Source organism: Ctenopharyngodon idella, chromosome 14 (assembly GCF_019924925.1).
Source record: "Ctenopharyngodon idella isolate HZGC_01 chromosome 14, HZGC01, whole genome shotgun sequence".
In the NCBI taxonomy this organism is placed as follows: domain Eukaryota; kingdom Metazoa; phylum Chordata; class Actinopteri; order Cypriniformes; family Xenocyprididae; genus Ctenopharyngodon; species Ctenopharyngodon idella.
Window position 1 is genome coordinate 22,289,249 of NC_067233.1, and position 20,168 is coordinate 22,309,416.

Here is a 20,168-nt window from a genome sequence, read left to right on the forward strand (position 1 = left end):
CGAGCCCAAGAGAGTCCAGAGTCCTTCTCTCAGATATTAAACCAAAGAGACTGCAGAATCACTGTGAGATTCAGAAGTTATGAACATTAATTGCCTGCTGTCTGACTGTAGTCCGAGTCTTCTGAAGTCATATGAGAGTTTTGTTTGAGGAACAGACCAGACCACTCAATATATTCACTGATAATCTTCCACAGCAGCTTGAAAAATTAAATATGGTGATTATAAGCCCAGATCTGGCACGCGGGAATGACGACAAACCTACGGCATGGGCTCCATATTTGACTTGAGAGGAAGATTAACAGTCAATAATAACTTAAATACTGGTCTAAAATGAGAAAGAACTAAATAAATAACAAGAGAACCAACATACAAGCAAACAGAATGAACTGAACAAGAGAAAGAATGATCAAAAGAACAAGAAAAACAATTAACCAATAAATGAAAAAAAAACCAGAGAAAGAATGTATGAACAAAATAACAAACTAAGGAAAGAAAGACCAAACAAAAGAAATAACAAATAAACAACTGAGCAAACAAATAAATAAACCAATGAATGAATGTACAAAAGAAAGAACAAACAAAAGAAACAAAACAACTGCATCAAACTAAACAAAACATACAACAAACAGAAAAAAAGAACTAAAAACTGAACAAATCAAAAAGGAAAAAAGAACATTTTAAAATCATTATCTTTTCAATAAACTAATTTTAATATATATATACATATTTACACATACATACATACACACACTCTAAAAAATAACTAATATTTACAGAGTAAATACCGCTTTCGATTAAAACAGTAATATACCATAAAAACAATGCATTCTGGGTAATATTTGTCATTTTAAGAAAATAGGCCTATAGGCTACTTCCATGAAAACGACAAATAATATTACCCAGAATGCATTGTAATATACAGAATTAATAAACTGAAAAAAAAAAAAAAAAAAACAACAAAAAAAACAAATGCATTCTGGGTAATATTTGTTGTTTTCGAGAAAGTAGCCTATAATTTACTTTCTCAAAGACAACAAATAATATTATTCAGAATGCATTGTTTTTACGATATCTTACTGTTTCAATGGAAAACGGTATTTTACTGTGTAAGTTTGTTTAGTTTTTTTACAGTTATTTGTGTGTGTGTATATATATATATATATATATATATATATATATATATATATACACATATACATACATATATATATACACTCTGGAATTAAATCGGTTAATTTCGGTTAGTTCACAAGGACAGCAATTCACAGCATTACAGTGACCTGATTCATAGATTCATTTTCAACGAGAGTTGGTGACCTGAGCAACAGAGACCGTTAGATGTGACAAAGTTGTTCAGAGATTTGCTGCCAGACCCAGTTGAATACTGTATTCGAGTAGGAACGCCTACGAGCGACCAGCTGCGCAGCGACCCGACAGCCTGCGGTGATTTAATTGCCGTCAGTGTGAATGCTCCATTTACTCCCCATGCAGACACTGAGACGTCTCACTACGGCTCAGAATGGAGCAGCACGCCCTCAACAATGACTGAAAATATTTCTAGTTAGTTACTGTGCCATTAAACTGTTTTTAGCTTCGATTTCGGCTTCCAAAGTATGAAAATAGCGGTGTGCTTTCACTCCTCCATAAAAGCCCAAACTTAACATCCAAATCAGTCAAATCATGTAACCTGACTGTTGTAAAACGCAGTCTTCTGCAGGACGTGCTTGATATTAAAAGAATAATTAAAAGTGCATTATTAAAGCGCGAAAGACAAGCAAAGTATACTTTGGGCTTCGGATTCATGACTAAACAGTCAAATGCACACAAAAACATGTCAAAATGGCGAGCTTGTTGAGTATTCACGTAAACACAGTCATTTAGTGAACATAAACAAGTTGGGATGTGTGTCAGTATATTAGTTCTGTGAATTCGGTCTTAGAAGTTACTCTTTTGGCGTAAGTCAACTTGCGTAGGCCGTCTGCCGGAAGCTAGTTATTTAAGTTTTAAATATAGGTATTTTTCTTCCAAAAACCCATCACTTCACTTCAGAAGGCCTCTATTAACCCCCTGGAGCCGTATGGATTACTTTTATGATAGATGGATGCATTTTTTTGGACTTCAAAATCAGGAGTGCCATTCTCTACCATTATAAAGCTTGGATATTTTTAAGTATATCTCCGATTGTGTTCATCGCAAAGAAGAAAGTCATATACACCTAGAATGGCTTGAGGGTGAGTAAATCCTGGAATAGTTTTAATTTTTGGGTGAGCTATCCCTTTAAGTGCTTGCGGAAGAGCAGTTAGTCCACATAGCGACCTAAAACCAACCGTAATGTCTTTCTGTTCTTACCTGTTGAGCCAGTGTCCAAAGTCAGGCAGGTGCGCCCACTGCACTCCGGTCTGGTTCAGTGACCTCAGCAGGCGACAGCAGGCCAGGGTCAGCAGCGGGGTCGCCAGGGCCAGCCACTTCTCCGAACCTGCACTTATTCCCAGCTCTGCCACTGGGGAGAAAGTCGACCGTTCTTCTGCATTGGAGGGGAGCAGAGGTCCCTCGTCCTCTTCGTCACCTCTGTGCCTCTGTTCCCTGAAGTACTTCCTGCACACATCCTGGAAGACGGCCAGACACAGCGTGTTGAGCAGGAAGTACCAGGTCTGGTGTTCCTCCTCTATGAAGCTGCTGGAACCCAAACTGAGCGTGTGACCCACTGTACCGATCAGCAACAGAGTGTCCAACTCTGACAGAGTCCAGGCAGAACTCTAGAATGAGACAGAGACGGGCTACTCATTAGTCCTGTTACAAACCTAGAAATAGTAGACCATCCGGGTATCTTTGGAATACTTCTTTCAACTTACTATGATTTAGGACACTAATTTGAATTTCATATACTATTTAGGATGGATAGCATGCTAATTGGGACGTTCTAAATAGGCTCCATTCCCAACACAACATAGTTGATTCCAATACAAAATGTGAGTGGTGTTGAAATGTAGTATTTAAAAAAAAAAAATTTGAGGAACACAAATGATAAATGTGCTTATGATACATGTAACAAATACATTTGTGTGCAGTTTCTTCTCCTTTTAGATTGTTACACTTTCACATGCATCACAACAAACTCGGCAAACATAACAAACATCAACACATATGGCATCTTCCTTACAGACAAAAGTTTGCAGAAACGCAAAAAGAAATCAATACAAGCAGTCAGATGTGAAGGAGCGAGAGAGAAATGGAGTGGAAAAGGTGAAGCGGTGGGAGTTGAAAAGGGCAAAACCACAAATAAGCGAAACATCTGACAGTGTGTGACAGTAAAACGTCACTGACACCAATGTCACTGCCGTCCAACACTGTAAAACAACTCTACAGACAGCACTTTGATGTGTAGAGCCCTGAGCTAAAACACACACACACATACACACAAACACAAACACACACACACACACACACACACACACACACACACATACACACACACACACACACACACACACACACACACACACACACACACACACACAAACACACACACACACAGAGAGAGCTGAGAGAGCATGTTGTGACTGATTCCCACAGTGTGTGAGTGCAGGGCTGCTGGAAGCAGAGCAGTATTGACACACGTGGTTCTGTCTCTCTATTAGTGTTACTGGATCTTAGTGTTGCATTTGATACTATAGACCACAACATTCTTTTGAAAAGACTCGAAAATTACGTTGACATTAGTGGAATTGCACTGGCATGGTTCAAATCATACTTATCTGAATGTTACCAATTTGTAGCAGCAAATGAAAAGGTGTCAAATCGATAAGTTCAGTAGGGAGTACCACAAGGCTCAGTATTAGGACCGTTGCTTTTCACACTGTACATGCTATCCTTGGGAGATATCATTAGGAAGCATGGCGTTAGTTTTCACTGTTATGCTAATGAAACTCAGCTCTATATTTCTTTGCACCCTGACGAAACTCACCAATTCACAAAATTAACGCAATGCATAGTTGATATAAAAAAAATTGGATGACCAGTAATTTCCTACTACTTAATAGTGAAAAAACAGAGATTCTAATTATTGGACCAAAAACCTTCACACATAATAACCCAGAACACTGTCTAACACTTGATGGATGTTCTGTGAAGTCTTCGTCGTCAGTTAGGTGCACTCTTTGATACCGATTTTTATTTGAAAGCCACATCTGTAAAACCACATTTTAAAAACATATCTACATTACAACATATGCTCTCAATGACAAATGCAGAAAAGTTAGTTCATGCGTTCATGACCTCAAGGCTAGATTACTGTAATGGGTGGTTGCCCCACACGCTTAATAAACAAACTCCAGCTGGTCAAAAATGCAGCAGCTAGGAAGCAAATGGAACTGGATGAATAGTTGAACTTGGATTTCGGAAACTATAAAAATAAAAGCTAATTCAAAATATTAATAAAACTATATCAGCAGGTAAGTAATACTGAAATAACACTGGATCGTATCATATAACGTCCTGGCGGATAAATCGAGTCTCACCCTTCTTTACTTCCACTGTTCCACTAACATTACTGAAGTTAAATGTGCAGTTCTTCCTATTTCTAACTGATAAACACAATCTCAGTGACACACACACCGTTTGGTCTGATAACGCAATACTAATTGGTCGCTCTGTGGCTGGTGTGTGTGTGTGTGTGTGTTTGTGTCCCTGGTCATGATGGATATGACCATGTGCAGCCTTGATATGTGTTACCATGGGGACCGGTCACATCTCACTGGTGTCACAAGGCCTCGCCGCAGCAACTGGCGTTTTCCATCCATCACCAGGAGCAACACCTGGGTCGAAATCAGCCGGTGGGGAAACGGATTGTGTAAGCAACTTCTGTTTGTGTAAACACCGTCTGGGATGAACTCGCTCTCGCTTCTCATTTCTTTGTAAACCGTCTCTCTTTACTTTTCTTCACTTTTTCATATTGTCGCTCCGGTCCCATCGAAGGGAATATTTGGATCCACGAGAGTCTGGACCAAAAGAAGCACAAAAGCATCAGGAGTTTGTTTTCTCAGGTCTCCGTTGGTTTCATCATTACAGGAGCGAACGCTGAGCTAACGCTAGAGCAGAGCGAGGCCACGCACGCTAATCTATATGCTAATGCAGAAACAGACAGAAACTCCCTGTGACAACAGGCTGTGTGTGTGTGTGTGTGTGTGTGTGTGTGTGTGTGTGTGTGTGTGTGTGTGTTCCCTGACCATCATCTCATGTGTAACTAAACAGGCTGTTTGTTTCTTTAAAGTGGACATGCTGTACAGCATTTTATGTTTTCCCTGAAGTCCACTTAAAGTACGGTTTCTGCACAGTAAATGAGTTTTTCACGAGAATGTTCCACCCTCTCTCTGACCCGTACAATTATAAAGCCTGTTTCAGCTGCTGTACTTTTTAAGGTCAACATGAAACAACATTTACAGCCCATTTTACTTTTGTAATGCAAGTCGAACCGAATATTCACTTTGGGAAAAAGTACTTTTATCCATCAGGAATTGATGTGAAAGTGGAGCCTAAACCAATACTTAAATAGCTATTTGGAAATTGGTGAACATTTAGTAAAAGGAAAAAGGCAAGGGGAGAAAAAAAAACAGTTTCAGAATTTCGATGAAAGATTATGAAGGAACTTTGGATTATAGTAAGAATCAAAACATGCTATGAAGTCTGGAGTAAACATCTCTATTAACAAGGATGACAGCAGCACTAATTGATCAGGAGGAAATTAACGCAGAGTAATTAAACACTGTGTCAGAACTCCCAGCAGCAAGGGACAAAACATGAAACACAGACACGACCCACATCTTTAAAACAAGCACATTTCAATAACATTCATTTTTGCATATTACTAATAATTACTTTCATTGCCAGGATAACAGCTGAACAATATTGTTAAATAATATAGTTTTTTATAATGTACAGAGGTTGGACAGTGAAACTGAAACACTGGCCAATATAGTGTTTGTTGGAGGTTTCACGCCTGTATATGCCAATCTTCACTGATTTCACATTCCATCAGAGTGTGAAGGTTGAATTAGCAGAGCAATAGCACAGCTGAACATAAAATACTGCCATCCACACAACATAATGAGAGATATATCAGAGTTCAAAAGAGGACAAATTGTTGGTGTGCGTCTCGCTGGCTCATCTGTGACCAGGACAGCAAGTCTTTGTGGTGTATGGAGAGCTGGCATCCAGGGTACCTCCACGCAGGACGAACCACATCCAACAGAAGTAACTGTTGATGCAAGAGGAAGCTGATGTCTGGGTACGAAACCACAGCTGCCCAACTCACTGCAGAATTAAATACCAGCATCACATAGTGACCTGGACACTGTTCTGGAAGAGGTGCATCCTGGTGCCATGTATTCCTCAGGTAAGTGATGCACACGCACCCGGCCATCCACGTGATGTAAAAGAAAACATGATTCATCAGACCAGGCCACCTTCTTCCATTGCTCCGTGGTCCAGTTCTGATGCTCACGTGCCCACTGTTGGCTCTTTCAGCGGTGGACAGGGGTCAGCATGGGCACCCTGACTGGTCTGTAGCTATGCAGCTCCATACGCAACAAACTGATGCACTGTGTATTCTGGCACCTTTCTATCAGAACCAGCATTAACTTCTTGAGCAATTTGAGCTACAGTAGTGTTATCGATACATGTGCATCAATGAGCCTTGGCCGCCCATGACCCTGTCGCCGGTTCACCACTGTTCCTTCCACTGTTCCTTCACTTTTGATAGATACTGACCACTGCAGACCAGGAACACCCCACAAGAGCTGCAGTTTTGGAGATGCTCTGACCCAGTTGTCTAGCCGTCACAATTTGTCCCTTGTCAAACTCGCTCAAATCCTTACGCTTGTCCATTTTTCCTGCTTCTAACACATCAACTTTGAGGACAAAATGTTCACTTGCTGCCTAATATATCCACCCACTAACAGGTGCCGTGATGAAGAGATGATCAGTGTTATTCACTTCACCTGTCAGTGCTCATAATGCCTGATCAGTGTATAATAAATATAACAATATGCAAAAATATTGTGCTACTATTGTCCTGCCAATTTCACTTTAATTTCATAGTAATAAACAAAAGTTACTCTTATAGAAATTTGCTTGTTCTGATGTCAGCGCAAGTATTAATCATCAATAATTATCACTCTATAATTTCCCACTGAGCTCAGCAAGCCTTCAGTGAGGGAAGTTAATGCCAATCATGAGCAACTTTGCAGATGAATGACGTCAATCCCATGATTCCCTTCACCTCTGTCTCACAGGAATCCGCGAAGGGTCACATGTGGGAGTAACTCAAATTTCAGTCAGAGTGGCCTGGATCCTCTGGGAGTCCATTACATTGAGAATAAATTGGAGAAACAGCCAATCATCCTCTGGATCTGTCATTTAAACGTCTGAAGTTGTAGCGCATTTCAAGGGGCAACAGTCTACTTCTCTGCAGCATTTTATCTATTTCTTCACTGCTTGTTATAATTATATAAATATAGTAAAATAGATGGATGGATGGATGGATAGATGGAAGGATGGATAGATGGACAGATGGATTTATAGATGGATGGATGGATGGATGGATAGATGTTTAGATGGATGGATGGATGGATGGATGGATGGATGATGGATGGATGTGTAGATGGATGGATGGATGGATAGATGTTTAGATGGATGGATGGATGGATGATAGATGGATGGATGTATAGATGGATGGATGTATAGGTGGATGGATGGATGGATGTATAGATGGATGGACGGATGATAGATGGATGGATGTATAGGTGGATGGATGGATATATAGGTGGATGGATAGATGTATAGATGGATGATGGATGGATGGATGTATAGATAGATGGATGATAGTTGGATGTGTAGGTGGATGGAAAGAAGGATGTATAGATGGATATATAGATGGATGGATGGATGGATGGATGGATGTATAGATGGATGGATGGATGGATGGATGTATAGGTGGATAGATGGATGGATGGATAGATGTATAGATGGATGGATGGATGGATGGATGATAGATGATGGATGGATGGATTGATGAATGTTATAGATGGATGGATGGATGGATGGATGGATGGATGATAGATGATGGATGGATGGATGGATGGATTGATGAATGTATAGATGGATGGATAGATGGATGGATGGATAGATGTATAGATGGATGGATAATAGATGATGGATGGATGGATTGATGGATGTATAGGTGGATAGGTGGATAGATGGATGGATGGATGGATGGATGGATACTTTTTTGGAAGTAAATTTTTTACTTTTTCATCTTTGTTTGGCTTCCTTTTCCCCCTTTTTCCCTGTTATTATTATAAAACATGACATTGCAGAAACACTGCAGCTGTTGTCCTGCCAATGAAATGAGCTTCTGCATCAAAATCAGTATCAGATCGTCTAAATGAGTAACAGAGAGACTCTAAACGAGCGTTTTGCAGCTTAGTTGCACTAAACATGTTCCTGTAGCTCCGATTCTATTGGGTGTGATTCCAGGGAATGCATGACGGATAAAACCGCTGTCCTAACCCCAATATGCCATCGTCACCGATCACATCAATCCTCCCTGTGTTTTCATGAATGATCATTGCTGTCATACTCCAGCACTCGCGTGTGTGTGCCGCTCACTAGCATACACAGTACATCAAACAAGCCAGAAAAATCCTGTTTTCCATTCCCTTGAAGACGCCTCGGGTTTGTCTTTATTCAGCTTAAATGCAGCTAAAAATCATAAAGCGTTTAATTTGGAGCCCAACATATTCCCTGTGCATGAAACTGAGCTCTTCCCACCAGAGACGGAAGCCGGAGCACAAAACCTGCTCATTAAATATTGAGCAAGAGTGATGCTTCAAATGACAGACAGCCGTCTGGAGGGTGACAGGAACTCAACTGGGAATCGAGGAGTGATGCTGCAAAACTTTCACCCGGCTCGTCTTACAGTCACTTCCTTGCCTTGTTTCTCTTCTCCTCTGCCGCACTGCTCTCTCTCTCTCTCTCTCTCTCTCTCTCTCTCTCTCTCTAATGATCATTCTGTTTGTTCTCACCTCTGACTGTCAGCAATTTTCTCTGGCGTGCCGCCGAAAGAGAGAGAGAGGGAGATCTTACTTTCCTGTAAAGAGGTAATTAAAAGAGGTGTCCTCTTCTTATCTCATTAACTCTGGGAGCAATTTCTTTTTTTTTTTTTTTATCTCTCTGAAAACTTTCCCTGCATCTCTGCTGTTTGAGGAGGCCAAAATCAGATATGCATTATTAAGTGGGGTTTTTATTAAAGGGACACTTCACTCAAAAATGAAAATTCCCTCATCATTTACTCACTCTCATGCCATCCCAAATGTATATGACTTTCTTTCTTCAAGGATTAGTTGACTTCAGAATTAAAATGTCCTGATAATTTCCTCACCCCCATGTCATCCAAGATGTTCATGTCTTTTTTTCTTCAGTCAAAAAGAAATTAAGGTTTTTAATGAAAACATTCCAGGATTTTTCTCCATATAGTGGACTTCACTGGGGTTCAACGGGTTGAAGGTCCAAATGTCAGTTTCAGTGCAGCTTCAAAAAGCTCTACATGATCCCAGACGAGGAATAAGGGTCTTATCTAGCGAAACCATTGGTCATTTTCCTAAAAAAAAAAAAAAAAAATTATATACTTTTTAACCACAAATGCCCGTCTTGCACTGCTCTGTGATGCTCCACGCATTACGTAATCAAGTTGGAAAGGTCACGCGTGATGTAGGCGGAAGTACTGATCCAGTGTCTACAAAGTGTACATGCAAATACTAAGTCAAACACCCTTTACCACGGTACCTTTCCAACGTGATTACGTAATGCGTGGCGCATCACAGAGCAGTGCAAGATGAGCATTTGTGGTTAAAAAGTATATAATTTTTATTTATATTTTTAGAAAATGACCGATGGTTTCTCTAGATAAGACTTTTTTTCCTCGTCTGGGATCATGTAGAGCTCCTTGAAGCTGCACTGAAACTGACATTTGGACCTTCAACCCGTTGAACCCCAGTGAAGTCCACTATATGGAGAAAAATCCTGGAATGTTTTCCTCAAAAACCTTCATTTCTTTTCCACTGAAGAAAGAAAGACATGAACATCTTGGATGACATGGGGGTGAGGAAATTATCAGGACATTTTAATTCTGAAGTCAACTAATCCTTTCAGATAAACACAAACAAAGATTTTTAGGAAAATAATTAATCTCTGAATCAATATAATGCAAGTGCAATGAATTCTGAAGAGATAGATGCGTGTAAAACTATATATATATATATATTTACAAATCATCAGTTAAAAAGTTTGGGGTGCATTAAGATGCATTAAATTGATCAAAAGTGACAGTAAAGCCATATAAATTTTGTCATAAAAGATTCTTATTTCAAATAAAAGCTGTTCTTTTGAACTTTCTATTCATTAACAGATTCATCAAAAAAAAAAAAAAAAAAAAAAAACAATATAAAAATATTTCCATAAAAAAAATGTATCCCGTGCTGGCAAAATGAGTCACAATAAGCAAATGAGCTATTGTATTCAATACCTTCAAAATGATGTATGATTTGTTGGAATCGGACAAAAAATGACTGAGCTACAGCTGTTTGAAGTCGATAGAGTCAGCAAAGTCAATTTTGAGAAAAATCGATTTAAAGTTTTCTGAAGGTTCTAAAACAAAATCACCAGCAACCATACCTTAAAATCCCTGGTAATACCACCAAAGTTGGCACAAACCAAGTAAAAACCCATATCTATAGGAAAAATATACAACTTTTTTTTCCATGATTCCACGATTGTTTGATTTACATTAATGAAACAGACAGCCTATATATTAAGACCTACTGTATCACTCGGATCTAATATAATGTTACACATCGGACTTTCAGTTCCCAACAGTTAACCAAACGTTCACTTAAGACAGAACAGATAATGTTTCAGTGAATACTTGCCAGGACAGATTTTTTTTTTTTTTTTGGAAATACTGTGATTCTGTGTATATCGGGAAGACTGAGGCGTCTTTGTGCGTAAGATCGTTTTGTTTACATCAGCATGAGTTTGAAAATCACATTTCATTGGTTCAGACTCATGCCATCGAGAATTCGCTATGAATATTCACAAAGTTGGAATGATGTGCTTTAAAACAATACCAAACTTGTGCTGAGGGAAGCGCCATCGAGAAGCGAGCAGAGAAAAACTGCATTTTTCATGGTCAAAGGAAAGGTACTCCTCTCAGAAACGTATAAATAGAGATACTTTTAGATGTTTAATTGCTATTTGGAGCATTGGGATCGCTAGACGAGGGCTTAATGAACTCATTTTTGTGAAAACCTCAATTCCGACCAAAATGTACATTTTTCACTTTTTCGCCTGTAGCTCGAAATCAACCCGTGCTCAACCCGACTCATTTTGCCAGCACGGTTCACATATATTTAGCAGCACAACTGTGTTCAACACTGATAATAATCAGAAATGTTTCTTGAGCAGCAAATCAGCATGTTAGAATGATTTCTGAAGGATCATGTGACACTGAAGACTGGAAATTCAGCTTTGATCACAGGAATAAATGACAATTTACAATATATTCACATAAACCGTAATATTTCACTATATTTTTGATCAAACAAATGCAGCATTGGTGAGCAGAAATATGGAAGCTTGTTTCCACCACTAAATAAAAAATAAAAAATGAGTGTCAGAATTGCGAGATATAAACTCACAGCTGCGTGTTATAAAGTCAGAATTGTGAGATATAAACAATTCTGAGGAAAAAAGTCAGAATTGTTAGATAAAAAAGTCGCAATTATACCTTTTTATTTTTTATTCAGTTGCAGAAACAAGCTTCCATACAGACTTCTTTCAAAAACATTAAATTTCTTTCTTTTTTTTTTCTTTTTTTAGAAATTCCGAATTTTTTTTAGTATCCCTACTGATTTCTTAAGCAGGATTATTTATAAAGCCAACTTTTGACGACAGGTCCTGTTCACACATGAGAACCCAAAGAGGCTCCTGTGAACAGAGCTTCTCTACTCGTCCTGAAATAAACCGTCAAGGATAAAAACCTCAATCAGGACTTGTTTTCGGTGCTTAGAGTAAAATAAGAACTCTGCTGGGTCCTCCAGAGACATGAAGCTTCTGATGTTCAAAAACGTTCTCCCATCACAACCTAATGCACAGAGAGGACTACAAGACAGACATTCACAGGTCGACTTCCCTGAAAAGTGTAAACATGCTGGCAAAACTTCGCTCTGTTTGAGCCGTCCGAAATGTCGACTTCGGCTGCAGCTGGATTTAACCGATCGGGAGCAGCTGAAAATGTTTGTCTTTGTGTCAACTTGTTTCTTTTGATTAGCACAGGTTTTGTATTTCTTTAAGGGAACTGACTGGTTGTAGGCCTCATTAATCTGAGCTTATGCAACTTTTTACTCAAAAACATGAGCTCAGATCAGAAACACAAAACCTGTGCTAACTGAAAGAAAACAAGTTGATGCAAAAATCATTTGAAGGAGCCTTCGAAATGGGACAGCTTTCTACAGTTTTTGAGAAAATTTAGGATCTTAATACAGTGCTTGCTATTGTAAAGACTAAGTCTCACAGCCTAATTTTCATTCATGTTAAATTCAAAATGGCATCTAACCTGACTAAGGTCTAAGGTCTCTGAATCGGGAAACAGCTGCTGATTGGTTTGTGCAGCACCACATGAATTTGAACGCAATGGAAGACATTTGGTGATTCTAATGGCAGAAACGTTCCTGTCCTTTCCACTCACCTTAGTAGGGGTCTTGTTGTTGGTGGGAATCCTCCTCGCGGCCATTGTAACCAGAGCACACATGAAGGCTGAGGAGAAGAGGATGACGGCAAACACCAGGACCCAGGGGAGAGAGCAGAGGTAGCAGGGCCCGCCGGCGGAGGTGCAGATCAGCACGTGAAGGGCGGAGCCGAACAGACACAGCAGGTAGAAGGGCAGAGAGAGCAGAGACGACGCCAGCGGGACGTCCACAACCGCCTCCCTGCTCAACGCTTCCGGCATGGCCAACAAGAGCAAGAACAGCACCTGGAGAAACATACAGAGCTTTTCAATTACACACACGGGCTCTGTTTGCTGCTTATATTAACATCTGTCTTGGGTGATGCCATCACAAACGGTCATTCGAGACCGATAGCGGATTTACAGCTGGTATTAAGGCTGCTGTAAGTGATTTTCAGGGAATATCACTCATAAAATGGCCCTGGCAGATATCACTGAAATAGCTGTCCTGAGAAATCACATACAACTCTGTGACAACAAAAGGTCCTGTAAACAGCAAAAAAAGAATGAGAAAGTTTTTAGCCAATCAGAAATGCTCTCTACTTGTCATTCATCTGGGTTTGCAGACACTGGATTGGCTGATGTTGATGGAGGACGGGGTTTTGGAGAAATGGCGTTTAAGTCACTGGCTAAGTCAGCAAAATTGCCGAAATCACTTACAGCAGTTTAGAGCTTCTCCAGTGACCGCTTTTGTCTCTCCATCAGTGTCGACTCCGGTTTGAACAATGTAAGGATGAACACCGTTACTGACAATCCTCATTTTGGCTGCGTGAGATTCTCCAGCTTTGTTGTTGTTGAGCGACCGAAGCGCAAGCTGTTAAAGCTCCGCCCTCTTCTGGAAAGGGGGCCGGGAGCAGCAGCTCATTTGCATTTAAAGGGACACACACAAAAATGGTGTGTTTTTGCTCACAGCCAAATAGGGGCAAATTTGACAAATTTTATATTCTTGATTGGACGCCATCAGAAGGTGCTGGAAACATATTGTATTTGTTCAGATTGATTTTCTTCTTTAATATTATTCTTTTTCAGCCCAAAACTTGTCTGGATGTCAAAGACAGACATCCACACATCTGTCAGACAATAAACGGTGTTGTAATAAATATTTACAGTGCATACATACAGGAAAAAAAAAAAAAAAAACATATACATTATATATATATATATATGTATATATATGATGTGGCGATTAATTAATCGAATTAATCGCACAGCAAATTTGGCTGAGGAATTACCCCTAAAAGATCATTTAAAATCATTATTGTGTAAAGCATCAAATAGACATTATAAAAAGTAGCTTCATATAGACATGAGGTTGAGTAGATGATGGCTGAATTTTCATTTTTTTGGGTGAACTATCCCTTTAATGTTTTTTTTTTTTTTTAATGTAAATATGAAATTATTTTTTATGAAATTATACTGTAAATAAGAAACTAAAACTGCCAGTAGGTGGCAGTAAATGTTTTAATGATTCATTCATTCATTCATTCGATCCATTCAAATGGCTGATTCATTCAGGAGTCAAGTAAATGGTTATTTTTATGGTCCATTGAATCATTGGTTCAGCCGATTCGTTCGTAACACGGATTCAAAAATGAAATGCCGCTGTGTGTTGCTTGGAGACGAACAGTTTTGCGTTTTATTTATATTTTCAATGGCAAAATTGAGCAAAACAGCCAATATTATAGTATATACATACACATTTTGGAAAAATATATTGTTAATGTTGCTATGTTGCTGTTTGAGCATAAACAACATCTGCAAAGTTACGACGCTCAAAGTTCAATGCAAAGGGAGATATTTTCTTTTACAGAAATGACTTTTTTAAGGACTACAACAAATGGCTGGTAGGGACTACAACAAGCTTCTTCCCGGGTTGGTGACGTCACAAACCCCAAAATTTACATAAACCCCGCCCCCAAGAACACACAACAAAGGGGGTGAGGCCATGTTGGGCTGCTTTAGAGAAGAGGAAGAGTTGTTGTAGTAGAGTGTTGTTGTCATGCTGTCATTTTATGCCGGACTGCTTCACAAACGAGGGTCAATTCAACGCTGGATTTGCACAAAAGATTAACATGACGGCACATGCTAGTCGATGAGTTGAATCAACTCCACAGCAACTACATAAATTTATCCACTAACTGTTCAGAAACGTCCAGTTTCATTCTAAAAGTTGTAACTTCTTCCTGAGTCTCTCCATCAGTGTCGACTCCGGTTTGAACAATGTAAGGCTGAACACCGTTACTGACAATCCTCATTTTGGCTGCGTGAGATTCTCCAGCTTTGTTGTTGTTGAGCGACCGAAGCACGAGCTGTTAAAGCTCCGCCCTCTTCTGGAAAGGGGGCCGGGAGCAGCAGCTCATTTGCATTTAAAGGGACACACACAAAACGCCGTGTTTTTGCTCAAACCCAAATAGGGGCAAATTTGACAAGCTATAATAAATGATCTGTGGGGTATTTTGAGCTTAAACTTCACAGACACATTCTGGAGACACCAGAGACTTATATTACATCTTGTGAAAGGGGCATTATTGGTCCCCTTTAAACACACACTCTTCATCAGAAGGGTGGTCAGCATGATTTGCACATCAACGAGGCTTATGGGAAATTAATGATAGGGTTTGTCTTCAGCAACATCAGGACATGTATTCATAAACAACCCTAAAGAAAGACATAGAATTTAGACGTTATTCACTCAGGAACACAAGTGGCAGAAGGAAGTCTCTTGCTAAAGCAAAATCAGTTTTTCGATTGCAATGACAGTCAAGAATGGATTGCACGTATCTCAAGCTCTGGGAGATTTTTGATAAAAGCAGGAGAGCGGGGCTTTAAAAGAGGACACACGCTGATGTGTCCTTGCCTCCGACTCCCAACAATGCACCGACAGTCAAACGCTCGCTTTGAAACGCACTCGCTCTTTTCTTGTCCTCATCCGGGTTCACTCGCTCACAGCTGTCTTCGCTGACATCTCTACGGGATGTTACATTTGCGCTGTGAACAATGTGTGAAAAAGTGACATAAAAAAACAAAACCGCAAAAAAAGTTCTCTCTCAGAACTGGAGCTTGGAGGGTCAGAATCCACCCTGTTAATATTTAACAGAGAAAAGACACGAACCGCCAATCATCTGAGATAAAAGCTTGTGGAAACTAGATTTAGAATAAAGGGCAAAAAGAATAAGTGAACGATAGGAGGGCATACGGGACAGAAAAATAATCCAGCTGAAAGAAACTGAAAGCAACAGGAAAAATAGAAAAGAAATATATGTTTAAAGTCAACATGAAATAATTACTTTCATACTTTTCATACTTTCAAAAATAGTAAAATATTACTGTAATTTTAAAATAGCTGTTTTCTATGGAAGCTTGTTTCCGCAACTAAATAAAAAAAGGTAACTGCGACTTTTCATCTCACAATTCTGACTTTATAAATTCTGACTTTATATCTCGCAATTCTGACTTTATATCACGCAATTCTGACTTTATAAATTCTGACTTTATATCTCGCAATTCTGACTTTATATCACGCAATTCTGACTTTATATCACGCAATTCTGACTTTATATCTCGCAATTCTGACTTTATATCACACAATTCTGACTTTATATCTCGCAATTCTGACTTTATATCTCGCAATTCTGACTTTATAACTCGCAATTCTGACTATATCTCGCAATTCTGACTTTATAACTCGCAATTCTGACTTTATAACTCGCAATTCTGACTTTATATCACGCAATTCTGACTTTATAACACGCAATTCTGACTTTATATCTCGCAATTCTGACTTTATATCTCAATTCTGACTTTATAACACGCAATTCTGACTTTATATCTCGCAATTCTGACTTTATATCTCGCAATTCTGACTTTATAACTCGCAATTCTGACTTTATATCACACAATTCTGACTTTATATCTCGCAATTCTGACTTTATAACTCGCAATTCTGACTTTATATCTCGCAATTCTGACTTTATAACACGCAATTCTGACTTTATATCTCGCAATTCTGACTTTATATCACGCAATTCTGACTTTATATCTCAATTCTGACTTTATATCTCAATTTTGACTTTATATCTCAATTCTGACTTTATATCTCGCAATTCTGACTTTATAACTCGCAATTCTGACTTTATAATTCGCAATTCTGACTTTATATCTCGCAATTCTGACTTTATAACACGCAATTCTGACTTTATATCTCGCAATTCTGACTTTATATCACGCAATTCTGACTTTATATCACGCAATTCTGACTTTATATCTCGCAATTCTGACTTTATATCACACAATTCTGACTTTATATCTCGCAATTCTGACTTTATATCACAAATCTGACTTTATATCTTGCAATTCTGACTTTATATCACACAATTCTGACTTTATATCTCGCAATTCTGACTTTATATCTCGCAATTCTGACTTTATAACTCGCAATTCTGACTATATCTCGCAATTCTGACTTTATAACTCGCAATTCTGACTTTATATCACGCAATTCTGACTTTATATCACGCAATTCTGACTTTATAACTCGCAATTCTGACTTTATATCTCGCAATTCTGACTTTATATCTCGCAATTCTGACTTTATATCTTGCAATTCTGACTTTATAACACGCAATTCTGACTTTATATCTCAATTCTGACTTTATATCTCGCAATTCTGACTTTATAACTCGCAATTCTGACTTTATAATTCGCAATTCTGACTTTATATCTCAATTCTGACTTTATAACTCCCAACTGTGACTTTATAACTCACAATTCTTATTCTTATTTCATTTCTTATATTAATTTCCTTTGAAAGGTAGCGCATGCTGTCAAGGTATTTTTCAAGTTTTAAGTTCAAGTTTTTCTTGAACAAAATATATTACATTTTAAGAGCTAACTCTGTCTCTGTGCAGATGATGACACCATCCTCTCCGTGGACAGGACTGGTCGTCCCTTAGGAGGTCAGGTCAATTTGTTTCACAGCTGCACTTTGTGTTTTCAATCCCGTCTAAATTGAACACGTCTGTGTTTTTCCTCACACAGCTTCTGTAAAAATTACAGAGCACCTGTAATTGCCGAGTGTTTTTGGAAACCTCTAGAGTCCTCTAATGCTGCTGGGAAAGGAATGGCTATTGTGGGTTTTTTTTTTTCAAAACACTTCTCCTCGTTTATTTTGACCTTTTCTCCAACACTGTGACTAAAGCTAATTGGTGCACTTCATTACAGTGTAGACCTTCAGCATGCTGGGTAAAGTTGGCAAATCAGTTGTTCGATTTATCAAGCATGTAAACTCAGATTCTTGTGGTCAGCACCATTTGTAGTCTTGTTAGCGACTTGCACTTATGGTTGTCAAAAACAGTTTTCAGGTTGCAATTCTACAAAAAAAAAAAAATAATAATAATAATAAAAAAAAAATGTTTCTAACCACATAATCATGCACTTTAAATAACAAAATCAACTTTTTAAATGGAAGGAGAAAACTATTGTATGCACAATCAAACTGGGCGGTACAAATTAGTAAAATCTAATCAAATTAGACAGATGACAGTATGGACAGATTGCATATTATGACCACTATGGAGGCCTAAAACTAATTAAAGACATCCGTACTAGTTTAGTAGATAGATAGATAGATAGATAGATAGATAAGAAACATTAGATAGATAGATAAATAAATAAATAAATAATATGGAAACAAAGGAATAAATGACTTAATATAGCAATTATAATAAATTTTTAATTTAAATGTAATCTTGGATTTATTATTGTTTATTATACTTTTTCCTTTTATTCTTGTCTGTATTTCTTTTTAAATTTCTTTTATTCTTTTTAACTTTATTTTATATTTATATTTATTTATTTATTCTTTATTGTTTCATTTAGTTTTATATTTATTTTTTATGCATTCATTTATTTATTTTATTTATATTTATATATTTTCTTAATTCCCACATTTACATTATGCACACTGAAACAAAAAAAAAAATAAATGTATAAAAAAAATAACAAATGAAGTAAAAAAGTAATACGACGTAAAAAAATTCAGGATTAAATTTAAATAATATCAAGTAATTTATTCCTTTATTTATTTTCAGATTATTTATTTTTATTTATTTTTTTGGACTCCATAGACCTCATCCATAAAAAATCTCAATGTCTGATTTCATGTCTCCTGAAGTAAAACCAGCTGAAATTCCCCCCATTTTTTTTCTCGTTGAACATCTTGTTTAACTTTGAAATACGTCACATTACAGGCTTTGCAAACGATGTTTCATGTTGCTTTTAATTGCTGGCCTTCAGACAACAAAACTGGAGAAGAGTCATTTGAAAAGTTTGGTTTGAGAAGCGTATTTGTTGTTCGTTTGACTCCGGGCAGACGTTATGGAGAGAGTGTGGTATTCATTTATGTGCAGTCGCCCTCAGGAGAGACAGAGTCTTACAGCTGCCAATGAATCTAAATGATGTTATTTCATGCGCTTCACCTCAAGAGAAGAAGACTTTACACAAGCAGACTTCATAAAGACTGTACCACCTTGAATAACAAGAAAACACATTCTGTTGGGGAAATATAGTGTGAGAGGGTCGAAATTAAAGGGCTACTTCACCGCCGGCAAAACGGGCTTTCAATGAAACTTTGCTGTAGAAAGGTGAAAAAATTGGAGTCAGTGCTAACTGACAAGAGAAAACAGAGAAAAAGGGCTGTTGTCTTCCCTTTTGTAAATATCCATAATGCACTGGGCATGCTGCCGTCCAATGGCACTCCTGGTCTGCTCCTATAGAGTGCATTAGTGCCCGCCCACTTTTTCAGTGGTTCCGGAAGTATTTTTTCCATTCATTTCTCCCATAGGGATTTAAATAATGTCTTTGTTAAAGTGTTATAAACCATGAACCAAAACAAACCAACCATACGAGGACAATCACAACACTACAAACTTTCATTGAAGCAAAAAAAAGTGTTTGAAAATCAGACAAAAATACAAAGGACTGTGAACTTAACTACACTCCCATAAAGCATCGCAAACAGCATAATCAAATTAAAAACGATGGAGAAATATAACACTACTTATTTACAAATGTTGATTATATAAATAAAAACAATCCATTTCAAGTTTATTACAAAATATGCATGTGTGCATACAGTGGGTCCGGAAAGTATTTAGACCCCCTTAAATTTTTCACTCTTTGTTATATTGCAGCCATTTGCTAAAATCATTTAAGTTCATTTTTTTTCCTCATTAATGTACACACAGCACCCCATATTGACAGAAAAACACAGAATTGTTGACATCTTTGCAGATTTATTAAAAAAGAAAAACTGAAATATCACATGGTCCTA

General features: G+C 38.0%; 1 protein-coding gene across 1 annotated transcript in view; it reads right to left on the reverse strand.

Moving 5' to 3' along the window:
- pigg (phosphatidylinositol glycan anchor biosynthesis class G) overlaps nt 1–20,168 on the reverse strand; it is a 117,761-nt gene that overhangs the window by 41,024 nt on the left and 56,569 nt on the right. Inside the window, exons 8-9 of the mRNA XM_051859946.1 lie at nt 12,800–13,084; nt 2,350–2,756 (exon numbers count right to left, since the gene is read on the reverse strand). Coding sequence (XP_051715906.1) covers nt 2,350–2,756; nt 12,800–13,084 — 692 coding nt within the window. The remainder of the gene's footprint in view (nt 1–2,349; nt 2,757–12,799; nt 13,085–20,168) is intronic.